This window comes from Penicillium argentinense, assembly GCF_028826775.1.
Source record: "Penicillium argentinense strain IBT 30761 chromosome Unknown utg000009l_segment0_segment0, whole genome shotgun sequence".
In the NCBI taxonomy this organism is placed as follows: Eukaryota; Fungi; Ascomycota; class Eurotiomycetes; order Eurotiales; family Aspergillaceae; genus Penicillium; species Penicillium argentinense.
In genome coordinates, this window is record NW_026622668.1 from 981,822 (window position 1) to 999,953 (window position 18,132).

General features: G+C 51.5%; 7 protein-coding genes across 7 annotated transcripts; 5 read left to right on the top strand and 2 right to left on the bottom strand.

Moving 5' to 3' along the window:
- Nucleotides 1-523: 523 nt before the first annotated feature.
- N7532_007966 (CeGAL family transcription factor) lies at nucleotides 524-3,464 on the top strand (the record flags this gene model as incomplete). The annotated part of the gene is made up of 5 exons (XM_056620458.1): nucleotides 524-619; nucleotides 747-927; nucleotides 983-1,110; nucleotides 1,164-1,921; nucleotides 1,982-3,464. 5 exons carry the CDS (start codon nucleotides 524-526, stop codon nucleotides 3,462-3,464), a joined length of 2,646 nt encoding a protein of 881 aa, XP_056471264.1.
- A 670-nt stretch (nucleotides 3,465-4,134) lies between these two features.
- N7532_007967 (uncharacterized protein) lies at nucleotides 4,135-5,796 on the bottom strand (the record flags this gene model as incomplete). Its single annotated transcript, XM_056620459.1, has 2 exons — nucleotides 4,135-4,853; nucleotides 4,914-5,796. The coding sequence occupies 2 exons, from the start codon at nucleotides 5,794-5,796 to the stop codon at nucleotides 4,135-4,137; spliced, it is 1,602 nt and encodes a 533-aa protein (XP_056471265.1).
- A 790-nt stretch (nucleotides 5,797-6,586) lies between these two features.
- Nucleotides 6,587-7,816, bottom strand: N7532_007968 (uncharacterized protein; the record flags this gene model as incomplete). Its single annotated transcript, XM_056620460.1, has 1 exon — nucleotides 6,587-7,816. One exon carries the CDS (start codon nucleotides 7,814-7,816, stop codon nucleotides 6,587-6,589), a length of 1,230 nt encoding a protein of 409 aa, XP_056471266.1.
- Nucleotides 7,817-9,229: 1,413 nt separating this feature from the next.
- N7532_007969 (fatty acid alpha-hydroxylase) lies at nucleotides 9,230-10,487 on the top strand (the record flags this gene model as incomplete). Its single annotated transcript, XM_056620461.1, has 3 exons — nucleotides 9,230-9,957; nucleotides 10,029-10,277; nucleotides 10,334-10,487. The coding sequence occupies 3 exons, from the start codon at nucleotides 9,230-9,232 to the stop codon at nucleotides 10,485-10,487; spliced, it is 1,131 nt and encodes a 376-aa protein (XP_056471267.1).
- A 717-nt stretch (nucleotides 10,488-11,204) lies between these two features.
- Nucleotides 11,205-12,997, top strand: N7532_007970 (putative RNA splicing factor (Pad-1); the record flags this gene model as incomplete). Its single annotated transcript, XM_056620462.1, has 3 exons — nucleotides 11,205-11,830; nucleotides 11,887-12,195; nucleotides 12,268-12,997. The coding sequence occupies 3 exons, from the start codon at nucleotides 11,205-11,207 to the stop codon at nucleotides 12,995-12,997; spliced, it is 1,665 nt and encodes a 554-aa protein (XP_056471268.1).
- Nucleotides 12,998-13,634: 637 nt separating this feature from the next.
- Nucleotides 13,635-15,593, top strand: ptcA (type 2C protein phosphatase PTC6; the record flags this gene model as incomplete). The annotated part of the gene is made up of 3 exons (XM_056620463.1): nucleotides 13,635-13,857; nucleotides 13,982-14,293; nucleotides 14,359-15,593. The coding sequence occupies 3 exons, from the start codon at nucleotides 13,635-13,637 to the stop codon at nucleotides 15,591-15,593; spliced, it is 1,770 nt and encodes a 589-aa protein (XP_056471269.1).
- Nucleotides 15,594-16,351: 758 nt separating this feature from the next.
- Nucleotides 16,352-17,424, top strand: N7532_007972 (CDP-diacylglycerol--inositol 3-phosphatidyltransferase; the record flags this gene model as incomplete). The annotated part of the gene is made up of 3 exons (XM_056620464.1): nucleotides 16,352-16,538; nucleotides 16,612-16,991; nucleotides 17,056-17,424. 3 exons carry the CDS (start codon nucleotides 16,352-16,354, stop codon nucleotides 17,422-17,424), a joined length of 936 nt encoding a protein of 311 aa, XP_056471270.1.
- Between the last annotated feature and the right edge of the window lie 708 nt (nucleotides 17,425-18,132).

The following is an 18,132-nucleotide window of genomic DNA, read 5'->3' on the forward strand; positions in this document are numbered from 1 at the left end:
TGGCAAATTCTCTGTACCATTAGTTGTACAGACAAGCAAATCTGCCCACCGAAGGACCTCAGATTTGCCTCTGCAAATGCCGGCAGTTCCAGGAGGCAAATATATGCCGCAGATCAAGCTTGAACATCAACTCGGCGGCCATTTTCAACATACTGCACCGGTGTGGTCACTTCGTTTTAGGAACATCGTCATTGTCGGACATCTGCCGGACGAATTTAGGTTGACCTGCGTGTGCTGACCCAGACAGAGTATGCTGAGTTGCTGGTTGCTTCGCACGCAATGTTTCCTTTCTTCCAGAGGCTCCGCTTTTCAGTGCTTTTATAAGTCTGTTATTGGTCTCATCATCTTGGTTTCTGTAAGGCCCTGATGCTATGAAACATCAGGTCTCGACAAAACACCATAGATATTTTGAGGTAATGCAATCTTCAAACCGGGGTCTTCTCGAATCATCATGACAACCTGCTGACTACAAGTGACCCGATGGAGGCAGACCTTGACGTGACTAATCTGTGCAAGCCTCACAATGAGCAGCATCCATTTTCCAACGTGGGCCGAACAGCAGAGCTTGTTCAAGCTATCATGTGCTGATGCAGAAACCTGCCATCAGTTATCTAGCGTGGTAAGTATTCTGTCTGTGGAGTTGTGAAAAGACCATCTCATAATCTGCGTCCAGGATAATCTATCATCCTTCCAGGGAGCCAATTCTGGATTGGGAGCAAAGAAGATGGCTATTCCACGCCTTGCAGAAGGCGCTGAGTCTGCATTTACCTCGCCAGGAAGATTTCATCGGCGCCATGTTCGTCGTGCATGCGAATCCTGTCGACAGAGAAAGACAAAGTGCACCGGAGACAAGTCTGGGTGCCGGAATTGTCGAGAGGCGGGCATCATCTGTTGCTACACTGATGGCAAAAGAGAAAAGTCCAAGCGGTGAGTACCTTCTTGGCTTCTCGTCTCTGCTATTTTGCCCAGATACTGATGCAAGTACACAACCCGCGAAGCCAACTGGCAAGCTTGTCAGCGAAAGTGCAAGCATACGAAGACGTCATCAGCAAGCTGAGCAATCGATTTGGGGTCTCAGATGAACAGCTCGTGAACATCGCCCTCGCCGTGGTAGGGATCCTGATACGTTTTTCATAAGCAAGCCATGTCTGAGATAGACTTAGGACTCCGCTTCCGACCTAGCATTGGATGCCGATGCCGATGGTTCCGGACAACGGAAGCTAACCTCAGAGCCTCCTCCTTCGCATCCCTCCTTCGATGCGACCCTGGACCAAGTGGATCATACCGAGGAAGACTTCAATAGAGACGAGGTAGCTCGCTCAACTGGTTATATCGGAAAGAGCTCTGAGATCACCTGGCTGCAGAAGCTTAGCAAGGAGGTCAATAACGAGAATGAGGGATGGCCCTGCAGCATGTCGAATGCAGATGATGAGAATGCTCTTCCTTCTCCCACGCTGACGCCACTACCAGAAAACTCCAGCGACCCACTGATGGCCTCTCTGAACTACTATCTTGACGATCTTGAAGTTCCAAATTCCGAGAAAGTCGATCCCAACGTCGTCCCCTCCAAAGATGCGGCAACAAAGTTGCTTAATGCCTACCTGACTTCTGTCCATCCGTCTTTCCCGATCATTGGGATCTCAACTTTCGTCTCGCAGTTCCAAGTCTACTTCAGCCAGCCCTCTTTGAAGCCTGGAAACAAATGGTTGGCCATCCTGAATCTCATATTTGCCATCGCTGCAAAGCATGCTCAGTTGACAGATGCGGATTGGAAGGAAGATGAAGACGACCATGGGGTTTATTTTACGAGGGCCAGGATGCTGAGCCTGGAGAATCAGTCATTGCATCACCCTGATCTTCAGCAACTTCAAGTTGAAGGACTGGCTTGTTTTTATATGATTGCATTTAGTCACATCAACAGGTATGTCAGTTCTCCGAATGCTAGACCCAGTACTGTCACTTACACTACTGTCTTTTCCAGAGCCTGGAAGCTCTGCGGAAGTGCGGTTCGAGGAGCTCTAGCCCTTGGTCTTCACCTTCGCAATGTGGGTTCTTGTACTTCGGATACGTCAAAGGAGATCAGATATCGTGTCTGGTGGTCACTATATACTGTTGAGCATCTGCTGACAGTCATCACGGGGCGTCCATCCTGCATCACCGATAGCTCTTGCACCACACCTCTCCCCAAGCCTTTCGATGAAAGCGAATTTCAGAAGGAAGAAGTGTCTCACCTCATCAGCACCGTCGGCCGAAGTACTTCGAGTCCTCTAGAGCGAATAACGCTCAATAGCAGCACTGCCAATCTTGATTCTGGCGGTGACTCGGACACAAACGATGAAAGTGCAGAAGCGGATATCAAGATTACCCGTGCTGAATATCTGAAAAGCCTTCCCCCGTGCATGTCATTATATTTCTTACAGTTGACATCGCTCACAACAATCGCCAAGAGAATGACAGTCAAGCTCTACAGCCCCGAATCGCAGCAAGCACCATGGGCAAGTATTGAGTTTACTATTCAGAGTTTGATGCTCGAGATCGATTCTTGGTTCATGAATCTTCCATCGGCCTACGACTTTACCTCAACGCAGACATCGCAATGTCCTCTGGGACAGCGAATGGGACTTGCGTTCCTCTTCTACAGCACCAAAATCGGGATTACTCGTCCCTGCTTATGTCGACTCGACTCTTCTCGATCAGATGGGGACAAGGCGTATGAGTTTTGCAGCAAGACGGCGGCAGAGTGTGTCGAGTCTGCATGCCACATGTTGACACTATTCCCGGATTCCCTTGATGCAGCCCTTCTGCATCGGATCTCTCCTTGGTGGTGTACACTCCACTATCTCATGCAATCTACCACGGTGCTCCTGTTGGAACTGGCATTCAAAGCACAGCATGTGCCCGAGAAGGCAACAATGGTCTCGAAAGCGGCCACCAAAGCCCTCAGCTGGCTGTCCACACTGTCGAAAACCAACCCAGCCTGTGAACGTGCCTGGAGACTCTGTGATGGATTCTTACGCCGTCTTGCGCCCCATTTTTGCATTAATATTTCGGAGCTGTCCGAGAATGAAGAGTCCTCTGCCTCCTCCATTCTGGATGCCCCTGACCTCGGTGAAGCCGCGCTCATCTTGGACGATCAGGCCATGAACCATCTTCCCTTTGACACGTCCACTACGCTACCATCCACGACTGCGGCGGGCAGTATTGCTGCCGACATGGACTCCATCGCTTGCTCACCAATGGACCAATCCGGCACTCCTCTTGGAATATCCGCACCTTACAGACTGGAGCCACCAGATCTTCTTGACTCATTTATCAAGCCCGAAAAATCACTCTCGGGTCGAAGCTCTTACGACGAGTATTTCCCATACGATCCGACGACTGGTCAGATCACCGGCTCCTTTTTCCCTACAGAATCGAATCTAGATCTTGATCTGGGCTATTTCTGGGGCGATCCCGTTTATTGATTTTCTCTCGCGGTCAATTTTTTCTGTCTACAAAAGTGTCACCTGAACAAGAAGATAGACTGTTTGAAAAAGAACTGATCTTATTATGGAAAGAAGGAACTCAGACTGTCACATTTTGAACTTGGTTTGTATGCTTTGTATTCTTGTTCATCCGATCAAAACATAACCATACAAAAGGTATTATAGAAAATCAAAGCAAGGAAAAGTTCTTCATCGCCGGATAGCCTCGCATGACTTTTCTCTTGTGAAGTTCGTACTTGATGATATTCAGATTCTCATTTATTGATCACTCCACAAAGCCTCTTCTACACTATTCTAAACTACTGTCGTTTTCGTCACGATACATTTTAGGATAATGACCTCTCTAGTCTCAAACTCTAGGACTTCCATTGGCAAAGACTGTGCAAATACTATACATCGAGCTTTCGAACTTCACTCCAGCACCAGGGTCCTGTTTGAGTTACCAGATGCTTTGTCACAGAGAAGTGCTATCGTACCAGCTAAAGCGAGACCATGTCACCGGTAAAGCGACCGGAAGGGCGAAGAACCCAACAAGTTTTTGGGGCTCAGGTCCAGACCGGTCTCCCCTGTCGAACGCTTCCGTCATAGCAGTCTGTAACCAACATGACGTGGTTTTATGTAACTCTCCCAAAGGTTCAGATAGCCCACCCTAGGCCTCCCATTTGTACTTTGCAGCAGTGAACATCAAACGAGCCTGATCTTCTTGAGAGCTGAATTGGTCGGTCCTTGCGCCGGATGGGGTAACAATTCTCGTGATTTTCGAGAACCTAATTTCGATCGTATGGTTTTTCGGTGCCCCCCGTCCTGACCACGCACTCAACGCTCGGGTTTCCAATGACTCCCAGAGGCTCGCCTGAACCCCCAGTAGACCTCGATTGTCGGCAATAAACTTCTCGATCCCGTCCAAGATTGGCAGGAGGCGACGTCGGATTCCACAACCGACATGATTATGATCGACTTGGTAGTCGGGGTATTGTTTTAGACCCGCGATCACCTGATTGATGGCAAATTGCGGTTCATCGCTGGAGACAGCTGCTTTCCCACTAGTATTTTGTTCCAAAGGTTCGTCGGGGTCACTTTCTTCGATGCTAAAGTCCGGGTCGATGAGCGTAGAGCCCAAGAATACAGTCTTGGTCCGCAACGCAAAGAAGCGCAACATTTGGCCCAGATGAAAGACATCACATTGCATGCCATTGGCCAAACCGTTACGGCACTGGAGTTCAGGGGGACGATAGGAAGTCGTTGGGCCGATTGTGTTTGGTTTCCGATCTGATTCATCTCTTTCAAGTCCACCGTATGAACGCAGAAAGTGGGCTTGTAAATCTGTCAACGTATTCAAGACGCGTTGCCGCCGGTGGTACAATTCCTCTAGACAACAACATCTTAGTGAGCGTTCGCTTCGCGTTTGGGAAACATGATGATACATACCTTCCAGGCCGTCGGGAAGATACTTCCAATTCGAATATTCTTCAGTTTTCGGTCTTTCCAATCCCTGTTGCCAGAATTTTGATCCTATAATGATCAATGTATGGGTCATGGCTTTCAAGATATCCTTCAGACCAATGAATGCTGAGATGACAATCATTTCTCGGACTCGTCTTTCCTTCATTTTCAACATATCAAGGTTGAACACCTTTGTGGAGACCGCGGGTTTCCATTTGACACCACCCCTATAATTGGCTTCTTGTAACACTCGCCGAACCGGTTTTATAGAGTTGAACCACTCGGATATATCAATAAGTTTGGCAACAAGCGATGGTGGCAGAACCGCCAGGTCATTGTGAAAAGCGGACTTTGCTTCTGGATCCAAGATATCGAGGCAAAGGATCTTCAGAAACAGCTGTATCGCTTCAATACCACATAACTCAGACTTTGGGCTGCTGGGAATCTTGACGATAGGCAATGTAGCCAGTGACGCTGAATCAATTTTGTCTGCCAAAGTATCCCGTGTGTTTAAATTGGCCCCCTCAGTCAGAGCCCGTCGCTGTTGCGCAAGTAATCTCCCTTCCATAAACTTATTTGAATCCAGCATCGCCCCAAAATAAGGGCTACCACTGATCAGTTGTTCACTGGATACTTGCCAGTAGTGACTTTTCTCTGAGGACATGGCAATGTATTCCAAAATGATATCCCCATTGGGTGAGATGACAATGGGAGAAGTCGGTGTACTTCCGGGAACGATACTGATGTCTTTGGCGCGCAGGCGCTGGCGAGCGGTGGGAGTATTTGAGGAAACAACATCATCATCTGTCACGCCAGCACCAGATCCACCCTCCGTCAGAGATGTTGAAGGGTTGGTGTCTGACGGCATGCTCGGCACGTTGGAATATTTCAATGTTGTTGCTTCTCCTAAACCTCGTGAAGTTGATGCAATTTACCGCCGAGTGGGGGAGGCGGGGATATATCCGTGTTCTTCTGAGCGAGAGTGATATGCAGTAATACCTTGAGCAGAAATTCGATATATATTCCTGGCGCTGTTCAGGTTTTCATACTCTCGTTCCAACTCTCGGGATTTCGTTTTGGTGGTACACCTCAATGGAGCGCTGACCATATGTGGGCAAAGTCGATGATGTGGGGGCCCAATGCAACAGATGAACCAGAGATGGAATGCAGTTGAACGAGTCCAATGACCTACTTGAATCGCTAACTGACGCAGAGAAATCAAATTCAAATGCTAGCGACGTTGCAGCGTTCAAAATCTTGCTCAGTTGATCTTGACAATTAGGCGTTACTAAGCACGTGTCTTGGTTGTTTTATCAGAGAAGGCGGTGAAAACCACGGTTTCCCCGAGCTGTAGTTAAATTAATGAAAGTCCAGGCGGGCATCAGATAACGAGGCAAGAAAATGGAGCAAATTTTAGGAGGCTTATAAGGGTTCGAGTAGATTGTGTATTTGTAAATGATAATTTTTCAGGATAAATGCGAGGGCTTGTGGATATAAACGGCCTTAGAATGCTTCAGAATGAGATCAGATAAATGGGCTTCTGTGCTCCAGCGGGCAATGATATTTTATAGGCGGGGATATAGAGGCTCAATAGGGTATGAAGTATATTTGCTTTTGAGAAGATCGACGGGAGCTGAGAGCGGTAGAGCAGTGTTCAATCAAGGCAGAATGACCATCGGGCACTGGAGAACACTGGGGCCCTTTGGAAGATCCTTAGGAACCTGGTTGCCTTCATTCTCCTTGCGGTTGGCGTCGCGCATTTTTAATGCCTTGCCGACCATATATTCTAGCTTGGCGACGCTCCGAGGCTGGCCACCTGGGGATGTTGAATCGGCATTGAGGGTGTGTATCGGATCCGATTCAAAGGCATAGGCGAGCTCAGGAGGAACCAGTGAAAACAGGCCGACGGAGTGATTTCGCTCTAGGTACGGCGAGTAGGCAAGCAAATTATGCTCCATCTCGTCTGACACATCGCATCCCTCCGGGACAGCGAGATCGATCAAATTATTTCCGTGGTATTCGCAGAACAACGGTTCGCTGGTAAGGAGGCCAGCGACGAAATCTTGGTTGGCACAAGCGGCCGCTATGGTGCCCTGTCGAAATTCCAAGGTGAATGCGGTGTCGACATCGCATGGCAGGCATAGGGCCATGGCGCGGGACAACAACGGTGGAGCTGGTACCCCGTCTTCCGGTTCGACGTGGGGTTGGAGGGTGACGCTCTCCGTGACGGATATGGTGGAGGATTTCCTCAATGCGTAGCCCATGTCCGCCGAAAATTCGTGCCAACCATTTTGAGTTGGCGGAGATGTTGGGGTCTGTTCTTGCTCGACAGGCTCAGCGCCGTCCGCGACGGAGATTTCTGTTTCGATTGTTTTTGCCGTGGTCGCGACAGCTTCCCGAGCTGCTTTGCGAAGGGTCGGGAGCAGGACGTCCTGCTCCTGTTGGTCCAACGCCACCCCCGACGCCCAGGAGGTCGCCAGGTTGGCCCAGGTTGCCGTTTTGGCGGCGCCATTTACATATCTCCCTTTGGCGAGATCCGCGATCGTCTTCCGGGTTGCCAAATTGGCCCGCCCGCGGCCCATGAGATTGACAGTGGAATTGAGGATGCGACTTCCCTCCCACAAGATAAACCCGTATTTCTTCGCAGAGTAGGTCAATTGGTCGATGACCTCGTCCGACCAGTCGTCAATGACATCGGCTTGGACCTGGAGCACCGCGATGTGAGGGCCAATCTCGGACACCAGCCGAAACAGCGTCGCAGAGTCGGTAACAGTGTGGGAGGTCAAGACGGCGACTGGTTGATGAAAAGGCAGACCCTTCTTGGTCTCGGTCAGCTGCTGGATGTAGTTCAGGATTGGATTGACGGGGGCATCGTCCACCGCCGACATGGTGGCTGCGCAGAGGAATTGACAGGGACGTGGTTGGGGATTCTTGAAAAAGGAGGATTGTAAAGGAAGCCGACTTGATCAAGCGTGGGAGCCCCAGCGGGGCTGCAGAGGGCACTAAAGCAGAGCTAGCGTGATGCTAATCCCTGACAATTTCCTGGCGACAGATGTCTTGTTTTGTCGACGTCGCTCGAGTGTTTCCGGGAACGGAGCAGTCCAACATGATGCGTGCATTCTGGCTTGGTGGGGTACGGGGAAAGTTAGCCCTTTTCGAGCTGCCACGACCAGCACAAACAAACGATCGTCGTGATGCGAAGCTCCCGATGGAGTCCAGGCTGTCCTGCATTTGGTACATCCAGATGGGAGTACTGTGATTGTTCAATTGTCCGGGAGCAAGTACCTGCATTCCTTGGATCGGGTCCACCGCAATGCTGGAACGTGTCCCGCAGTGTCCGGGGCAGCAATCCCATAGGATGAGCATCCAATGCATCAGCGCCCAATTGAGACCGGGCGAAAGGAGATTGGAATTGTGAAAAATCCCAGGTTCTCCACGGAGACGGGCACAACGTGTTTGGGCGCGTTGGCACGAACGGCCAGGCGTTAAGAGTAAAGGTGCATGTGCCTGGGGGGCATCTGCCGGTCAGCCTCTTGCGCTGGTGGCGTTGGACCCAGTCTACTACTTCTTAGCCCACCACCCTAGAGCACCCTAAGGTACTGTAGTGTAGGGCCCAAGTATGAGCATACCTGGGGGTCCTGCTGGAACCCTCACCGCAGTTTTGTGTCAGCAATTTGCGGGGCATTTGATCAGCCACTCTCAGAATGTTGCAAAGCTAAACCAACCATTATATTCTCTTGCTACTCAAATATACAAAAGTAGAAGTAGGACTACTATAGTACAATACGTTTAATACAGACTTGATCGTAACTACAGTTGCACACGGCCGATTAGTAATACTAAAATGCAACTCCTTCCGCCCTGCCAAGGCTGCTTAACTAAGGCGATCGATCATCTGCGGCCGAGGAACAATACAGCACAATACTGATTCGGCGCGATAAATTCGACAAAGAGACCAGCTGCCATCTCATCCACCTGCTTCGATCTGTTCGTGGCCTGATCTCCCACCTTACCATTCATCCAACTAACCTGGTTTGGCGAGTAGCAATTCAAAATTCTGCCCGTTGTTTGCCGGGGCGGAAACGGGGCCTGTCACGCCACGCCTCCCCTGAATAATTTATTCCCGCGCCCCTCCGAAGTCTCGACTCTCGACGCCGCGAACTTCGATCACAATCGACCCTTTCTCACCCTCTCCTCCGATCGCCCTTCCGCACCGCCCATTCTCATCTTTCATCCCATCGGTTGATCTCGATCTCCTGGAACAGCAACTGCGAAAAAGGAAAAGAGGGAAAAAAAATACAATGCCGGCACGGGTTCTGCCCACCTTCACGGCCACCGAGGTCGAGGCGCATAACAGCGCCAATTCTTGCTATATCACCATCGGTCGCAAGGTCTACGATGTCACCGAGTTTGTGGAGGACCATCCGGGCGGGGGTGATTTGATTCTAGACTATGCCGGCAAGGACGTGACGGAAATTATGAAAGACGAGATCTCTCACGAGCACACCGAAGCTGCCTATGAGATTCTCGAGGACTATCATGTTGGATTCCTTGTCTCGGAGGGTAGCTCTTCGGGCAAAGCCAAATCTACCGGGATCGATTCCGTCGTCTCGGATGCCAGTCCCGTCTACCAAACCACTGGGATGTCGAAGGAGGAAGACTTGTCTGTTGAGACCGATTACAGCCAGGATTTTAAGACGCACAAATTCCTCGATCTCAACAAGCCCCTGTTTGCTCAGTTGTGGTACAGCAACTTCTCCAAGGAATTCTACTTGGAGCAGATCCATCGGCCCCGCCACTACAAGGGAGGCCAATCCGCACCCCTCTTCGGCAACTTCCTCGAACCCCTCAGCAAAACCGCCTGGTATGTGGTGCCCATGATCTGGCTGCCTCCTGTCGCATACGGTACCATGGTCGGATCCCTCGGACTCGGCGACCCTTCTGCCGCTGCCGCGTACTGGATTGGCGGTGTTTGTCTCTGGACGCTGATCGAGTATCTGATGCATCGCTTCCTCTTCCACGTTGACAAGTAAGAGCTACGACATTTGCAAAGATATATCTGTGTTTCTAAAGGTTACTAACTCGTTTTTCTTGTTACAGATGGCTCCCTGACAACCGCGTTGGCTTGACCCTTCACTTCCTGCTCCATGGTATCCATCACTATCTCCCAATGGACAAGTACCGACTGGTCATGCCTCCATCGCTGTTTATTATCCTGGCAGCTCCTTTTTGGAAGCTGGCCCATACCGTCTTTTTCTACAATTGGTTTGCGGCCGTTCAGGTCTTCTGCGGTGGCGTGTTCGGCTATATTTGCTATGATCTGACTCACTACTTCCTTCACCATCGCAAGTAAGTTTTTTACTTCGTCTCCTATCAGTGAAATTATAGTACTAATTGCCACGCAGCTTGCCTCTGTACTACAAAGAACTGAAGAAGTACCATCTTCAGCATCACTACGCCGACTTCGAGAACGGATTCGGCGTCACTAGTCGATTTTGGGATCGTGTCTTTGGTACTGAACTGGAGGCGCCGTCCCCCAAGGGCGCCAAGGCTCAGTAAAGTTTCTACCTCAGACTGTTCTAGTCGCAAAAGACCGTTCTTGATGACTTCACGTCGAGTCTTGCCTTAGGTGATTATGTTCCACCTAGAGACTGTACATCTTCATTTTCCACGTTGCAACCGAGGAGTTTTGGATCATGTGTTCTACGGTTTTTTCTTCTCATGTACAGGTGACTTCGTTTGGCTCATCCTTCGATGCGCCAGGAAGTCGATTTCTACCTAAAGTACTGTCTCTTCCTTTCCAAGCATCACTTATCAGTGTATATGAATCTTTAATCATAATGAAACACAAGCAAGCATTCATGCAACCAAAAAAAAGAAAAAATAATAAACATAGCCCCATTAACAAACGTACCATGTCCACGTTCTACACGATCAAATTAAGTATTTTTTACTATTTTCATGAAAAGTATGGCAGACTGGCTACCTGAGGCGGTCAAATGTAGCCGTGCCGGGTGGCAAAATCGTAGGCGGAAACAAAACTTGAAATGTCACATGATTCCAGGAAGTTGACCAACAACTTCCGCCTCGACAGCCGTCTCGCTTTCCTCCTCATCATCCACTGACTGTCGCAAACCCGCAACGACAAGACTTCACGAAACCGGGCTCTGACGTCTTTCTCATATCAGTTCTTATCTTCAGATCAACTTCCATTAGCTCATTCTCCCCTGTCCCCAGCTGCCATTTCGATCGCACTCGGGGACAAAGACCTCAAAAATGTCGGCCCCACTCGACGTCGAGGCTCTTCTTGAGTCTACAGCCGCCCCCGCCGATCCCACTCCCGAGAATGATGACAAGCATGACAGATCTCGAGCGGATGCAGAGGACCGCCGTGATCGGTCTCGTTCTCGTGACCGATACCGCCGTCGTGACCGCAGCCGTGACCGCCGCCGAGACCGTGACGTTGACGCCGACGATGAAATGAAGAGCGACCACGGCAGCGCTAATGGCAGCCATCGCAGCCGGCCCTCGGCGAGACGGAGCCGGAGTCGCGACAGTGACCGCCGCCGGTCTCGCCAGGACCGCGACGATTACCGCTCCAGTGGCGATTACTACCGCGGCGGTGGCCGTGCCCGCACTCGCTCGCGTTCGCCTGATGACCGTCACTACCGCCCTTCCCGACGTGACCGCGATGATGAGCGACGCCGGGGTGGCCGAACTCGCCGCCGAAGCCCAACCAAATCCCCTGAACCGAACGAGGATGAACGCGACCGACGCACGATTTTTGTTCAACAGCTTGCCATCCGCCTGAGAAGCAAGGATCTGATCGCCTTCTTCGAGAAAGTCGGCCCTATCAAGGAGGCTCAAATTGTGAAGGACCGCGTTAGTGGCCGTTCCAAGGGGTAAGTGAACTTGATCTCCAGATTTTCTAACTTGTTGCTTACCAGAAATAACCTAGCGTCGGCTACGTTGAGTTCAAGAATGAAGACTCCGTGCCCGCTGCGATTCAGCTTACCGGCCAAAAGCTTCTAGGCATCCCTATCATCGCCCAACTGACCGAAGCCGAAAAGAACCGACAAGCCCGCAACCCGGAGGCGAGCTCCGGTGGATCATCGCATTCAGCTCCATTTCACAGACTCTATGTGGGTAATGTCCACTTCAGTATCACTGAAGAAGATCTACAGCATGTCTTTGAACCGTTCGGCGAACTTGAGTTCGTTCAGCTCCAGAAAGAAAATGGTCGCAGCAAAGGATACGCATTCGTGCAGTAAGTGCACCCTTCAAACTTGAAAACACCAAGTTCAACTTGCCTAATGATCCGTTGCTAACAACTCACAAGGTTTCGGGATGCTAACCAAGCTCGTGAGGCCTTGGAGAAGATGAATGGGTTTGAACTTGCTGGTCGGGCCATCAGAGTTGGGCTTGGCAACGATAAGTTCGACGCTGCAGCCGGTCGCCACCAGAACTCGGCTACAAACGGACAAATGTACCAGGGTTCTTCTTTCTCGGGCCATGGAGGTCGCGGAGTTCAAGCTGGTGGTTCGAACAATTTCGACCGTGCCGGCGGCAGAGATCACGACAAGACCGGCGGTGCCAGTGCCTTGGACGATGCAGACGTCGCGGGAGTAAACTACAGCAACTTTAATAGAGATGCCCTGATGAGAAAACTCGCGCGAACAGATGAAACCGAGCCGACTGCTGATCAACAGCGCGAAGTCCTCCGACCCAAGACAGAGCACAAGCCCCTGCCTCTCAACGTGAACATGGCGAGCCGCTGTGTTATGCTTCGAAACATGTTTGACCCTGCCGAGGAGGAGGGTTCAGGCTGGGTTAAAGAATTGGAGGAGGATGTTCGCGCCGAGTGCGAAGAGAAGTATGGCCATGTTGTTCACATCTCGGTAGACTCGAACTCCCAAGGCGACATTTACCTCAAATTTGACCGAGTTCAAGGTGGCGAAAACGCTATCAAGGGTCTGAACGGGCGCTTCTTCGGCGGCAAGATGATCACGGCTCAGCCGGTCGTGGACGCTGTCTACAGCAGCCTTTTCTCCCGCACCAAGGCCCTCTAATGGCCACTCACTACCATGTCTCTAGGCATATCTTTACAGGCACTTTCTCACGCAGAGCTTCCCGACGTTTGTCTCTAGGCTCTTCGATTGATCCTGCTTTTGTTAGATGCCAATTCTCACCACTTTCCACTACATCGATAGTGTTCTCTTTCGGCCATTACGACAAGCCTACCCTGGCTGATCACACTACGATTTTACTAAGGCGGCAGTGATCCCCTTCTGGTTGATCCCCCCCCCCCCCTCTCCCATCCCGATGAATTTGTTTTGTTTTCGTTTTCTTTTCTATGCAAGCGCATCCTGGAATAATCTATGGTGGCAGTGATCCTTCGGTCGATCCCCCTACTCGACGAATTTTTTTTTCATTTCCACAAAGCGCATCATGGACTTCTAAAGGTTTAGGAAAGGCGTTAACAATGAACTCATCCTACTCACCTTTCTTCATGATCACGTATCTAGTGTGTGGATTTTGTTTTCCTTTCGTAAACTTCCAGAGTTCTCACGCCCAGATCCAGATTCTAACATTGCAATAAAATAACTGCCTAAATTCGCAACCCACATTATCCACTCTCGTAGTGCACTCCATAGTCTACATATGAAAATCGAGTAGCGTGGTTTCCGTCTACCTAGATATTACCCGATGCGTGTAATTCCGCGGAGTCGCAAATTGCGCTGGGCAGCTGCCGGCCTCCGTCGCCTTATCTGCCGACGCTCGGGCCAGCGAAATGTGTCCCCCACGCCTCAACTGCGACATCCCATTCCTCCCTCACTACCCTTGTCACCCTCAATCAATGGGCCATTCATGATTGTCATATCAGCGAGGCGAGTAACGGGCCGGGTCTGGACCTTGCCTGGCAGCTACAGTACGTGATCCCCAACGCACTACCTTAGGTACTTCGGTCTTATCTCCGACCCCATTCAAAAGATCCTTTCAACGACGGCGCAGCCTGTACTCAGCAGCTAGCTAACAAAAGGGCGCCCGTCCAGGCTTCACACATCTTCGAAGATGCCGGGCGCTAAGCAATGATGTCGCGCCTCATGATGGCCAACCATCTGCTCGAAAACGTCCACAGTTCCACGACTATTTCGTCACCCATCTGCCATCGTCATCGCTTCATCCGGATCCTCGGGGACCGATCGCTCCCTTTCATAAGCTCCCCCGCTCTGCCTCTATACCGCATACTGGCGAGACTCCGCACTCTCCGACCTCATTTCAACAACTAGTTGGCCGAGAGACGACCGTTGTCCGGATCCCCCTGCGAAGCGCGAAACATCACTTTGGTGCCGTCACTGCTCGCGGTACCCGTCCGGCAAACGAAGATACATATCAAGCTGGTGTTATTGATCTCCCTGCATTTGCGAAGCGACCACCTACGTCGCTGACAATCGAACGCCTGAGGAGTCCCTCGGGGGGTTGCGTGAGTCCCGCGGGGCGGAGACCGCCACCGGCGACCCGCAAGTCTTCTACTTTGGAGTTTTCGATGGCCACGGCGGGTCAGAGTGCAGCACGTTCTTGAAGGAAACCCTTCACGAGTACATTCAAGATACTGCTGTAGAATTCGAGGTCTCTTCGATTCTCCGAACCGCACGACGACAGACAAATGCAGGCGATACATTACCAGTCCTGCAAGACGGTAACCGTCAGCGGATCGGCGATCTTGAAAAGAATCTTGTGCAGAACTGGAGAAGGCTAGTCGGTGGCTACTTCAAAAGATTCAAACCGACCACTTTCTCCTACTATGGGAACGAAAACGACGCGGAAATGGATACGACATCCAATGGGAAGGTCTCTATTGAGGAAATCTTGGAATATGCCTTTCTGCGTGCCGACCTGGACTTTGTCAAGGCGCAAGCCGCCAAGCGGGATGATGACCTCGTTTTGGCCGAGAAGCCATTGAACGAAGATGAGATCCTCCACAGCCCGAGTTTGACTCGCACTCCAAAGATCGGTGGCCGCTCGCGATTTAAAGGGGGCAGCACCGGCAGCATTGCCATGATATCGACGCCTTCCCCGACTCCATTTTGGCACCCTGCTGCCCCTTCTAGTCTACTTGTTTCTCACGTCGGCGACACTCGAGTCTTGCTGTGCTCAACCATTACCGGCGCAGCCGTGCCCCTCACTTCCAACCACCATCCGTCGTCGCCCATTGAGGCCAGTCGACTTCGCCGCTATGCTACAACCTTTGTCACGGACTCCTTTGGCGAGGAGCGCATGAGCGGGCTCGCAAATACCCGGGCCTTTGGGGATGTCCAATCCAAGCGTATTGGTGTTTCTGCTGAGCCGGAGCTCCGCCGCGTCGAAATGGGTCCTGCCGAATTTTCGTTCCTCGTGATGATGTCAGACGGTATTAGCGGGACTCTTGCCGATCAGGAGATTGTCGATATCGTCAAGGAAGCGCGAACCCCCGAGCAAGGCGCGCGCGATGTGGTGAGCTTTGCGACCGAGGTGACGAAGGAAGGAGATAATGCCACTTGCCTCGTTGTCCGGCTCGGTGGTTGGGAGCGACGTCAGGAAGGCGGCGTCGGCAGTCTGGGAACTAAGGAGTCTCGCGAGTGGCGGCGACAGGATGCCACAGATCCGCGCAGGTCACGGACGTGAGAAAGTCACCGGTGTTTCATATTTGTAGAATTGGCTGTCTGTACATAGTTCGGGCTCTTTCTCGGCCCCATTGTACATAATTTCGCGAATCGTTGAGCCTGGCAGGGTTTGTGGACTTCGCATAAATACCACACTGATATATTTACCTACTATACTTCCCATGTCTTCAAGTCAAGGAGCTACGTACTTGTTGAATATATTTTTTTTGCGAAATCGAACATCACAATTTTCTGGCTGTGGGCTTCGCTGGTTCAAAGTAGACGGAAGGTGGATTCGGCCGCGTGGGGAAAGCTTCCAAGGTTCCGGGCGACCCGTAAACATTCTTTGCACAGCAGGGGCCTCTGCTGCCAACCGCCCATCCCTACTTCCTGGACCTGATCTTCCAGCTGGACGGACCCGACAGATCTATCCTCTCCTTCGCTCTCCTCCTTTTCCTCAGATTCTCTCCTTCGACCGCCTGCGATCTCGGCCTCGTCGCGTCATCGTCCCATCTTACAACCGTGACGCGCAATTTGGCTTATCACCCTCCTTATCGCCCCGTCGAGTTTTCTCCTTTCAATCCCCCTATCCCTCCTTAACAGCCAAAAGGGCCGGACTATTTCCCTCCAGCTCCGCTTCTTGCATCTATCGCTACCCTACCTGCCAACCTTATCATCCTTATCTCATCCAGGGTCCAACTGCCAAGCGTGGTTGAGTAGTCCCGTGCTTGTTGCGCTGTCATCTTCACGACCCAACCCACCCTTTCCCCTCAAGACACAATGAGCGCCAGAACACGACGACAAAAGGCGGCCCTCGCTGCCCAGGGGGACGAGAGCGAAGAGTCGGCAAACGGCAATGGCAACGTGTCCACCCCGTCGAAGCGGACGCCCTCCAAAAAACGGAGCAAATCCAAGTTGAGCGACGAACCTAAGGAGAACGTCTTCCTCTTCGCCCCGAATCTCATCGGTGAGTTAACACTTCCATCTGTGCCGTGATCGCCGAGCTCGAAAATTGTATGGCTAACGCAATTATTTTCCAGGATATTCCCGTATCGTTCTCGCCATCGCCTCCCTCTACTACATGCCCCTCCACCCGCGCACCTGCTCCCTTCTTTACAGCGTGTCATGTCTGCTGGATGCGTTGGATGGTTACGCAGCTCGGTACTTCAACCAGTCGACCACTTTCGGCGCAGTACTGGACATGGTGACTGATCGCTGCACCACCGCATGCCTGCTGGTTTTCTTGAGTTCGGCGTGGCCTCGCTGGGCCATCGTCTTCCAGAGCTTGATCTGCCTGGACATGGCCAGTCACTATATGCACATGTATGCTACCCTGAGCATGGGTGGCTCCAACATGAGCCACAAGAAGTCGATTGATTCCGAGCGAAGCTGGATTCTCTACCAGTACTATCACAGCAAGGTAAGACCATGCATTGTACGATTGGAGAGGTGATTATATACTGACGCTGCTCTCCTCTCTTTAGACTGTTCTGTTCATCTGCTGCGCCCTCAACGAGCTCTTCTTCATCGGGCTCTATCTCCTTTCGTTCTCTTCGCCGAGACTGTCGCCCTCGCTGCTCCAGCCCGTGCCCGATGCTCAGCCGTCCTCTGTGCAGCCCGGCTCTCCCGCCAATCCCGCGCTGAGCGGTATCTTCGCCAGCCCTTGGAGCGCAGGTGCCCTCGAGATGGCGCGTGCGAACAAGATCGACAGCACCTTCCCTTGGATCATCACTATTGTTTCGCTGCCCGTCATGGCTTTCAAGCAGTATGTCAATGTCGTCCAGCTGGTCAATGCCAGCCGATGGCTCGCAGAGGGAGACCTCGAAGCCCGACGCGCCAACAGTAAGAAATAAGTACTCCCTGTAGCACAAAGTTGCACAGGTGGTTTCCGGCTGGTTGCCGGCCGGCCGAAATGGCCTTTTTTGGTCCTTCCCTCTTACCCTTTCTCGGGTCATGCATGTTTTGGAGCTTCGGTCTGTGATTTCGGGGGCGCTTCGGCCGACAGTTCCAGCAGCTGTCGCCTTGGCCCTCCGTGGTAAGGTTGATTTGGCGGGTTAAATAAATCCTATTGACGAGCGTTTTGGGCGGAATAGGACGGTCCTTATGGAATGGGCTGGTTCTGGGACCTTTCTGTATAGTACACAAGGGGTTGTGTCGCTTATTCTTTTCCATTTGCCCCTTGAGTTTCAATTTTTCATCTTTTCTTTCGAACCTGTCTTTCAATGTTTATGCTGGTCTGATATCTTTAATGCCACTGCTATACATCATTTAATGCATGTCATTGTCTCTTGCCAATTTGGTAGCATAAAGCTTGCCAGATCAGAGCACGAAACGTCTAATTGAAGGGCAAACCAAGGCAATTGTCTGCTCGTGGGTATCCTATACATTTTCTCATGGCAGTTGCCAATGGCTAGCTGCGGCTCTGCGCGGCCGAGGTCGTAGGTCAAGCTCTCATTGTGGCAGCCCGCCCTTCGTTGTGGTGGGCCGTTCGGCGCCGATCTCGGAGCGGCGGGGTCGACTTCACCCGCATCCCACCTTTTTTAAAGCTCCCCTTGCGATCC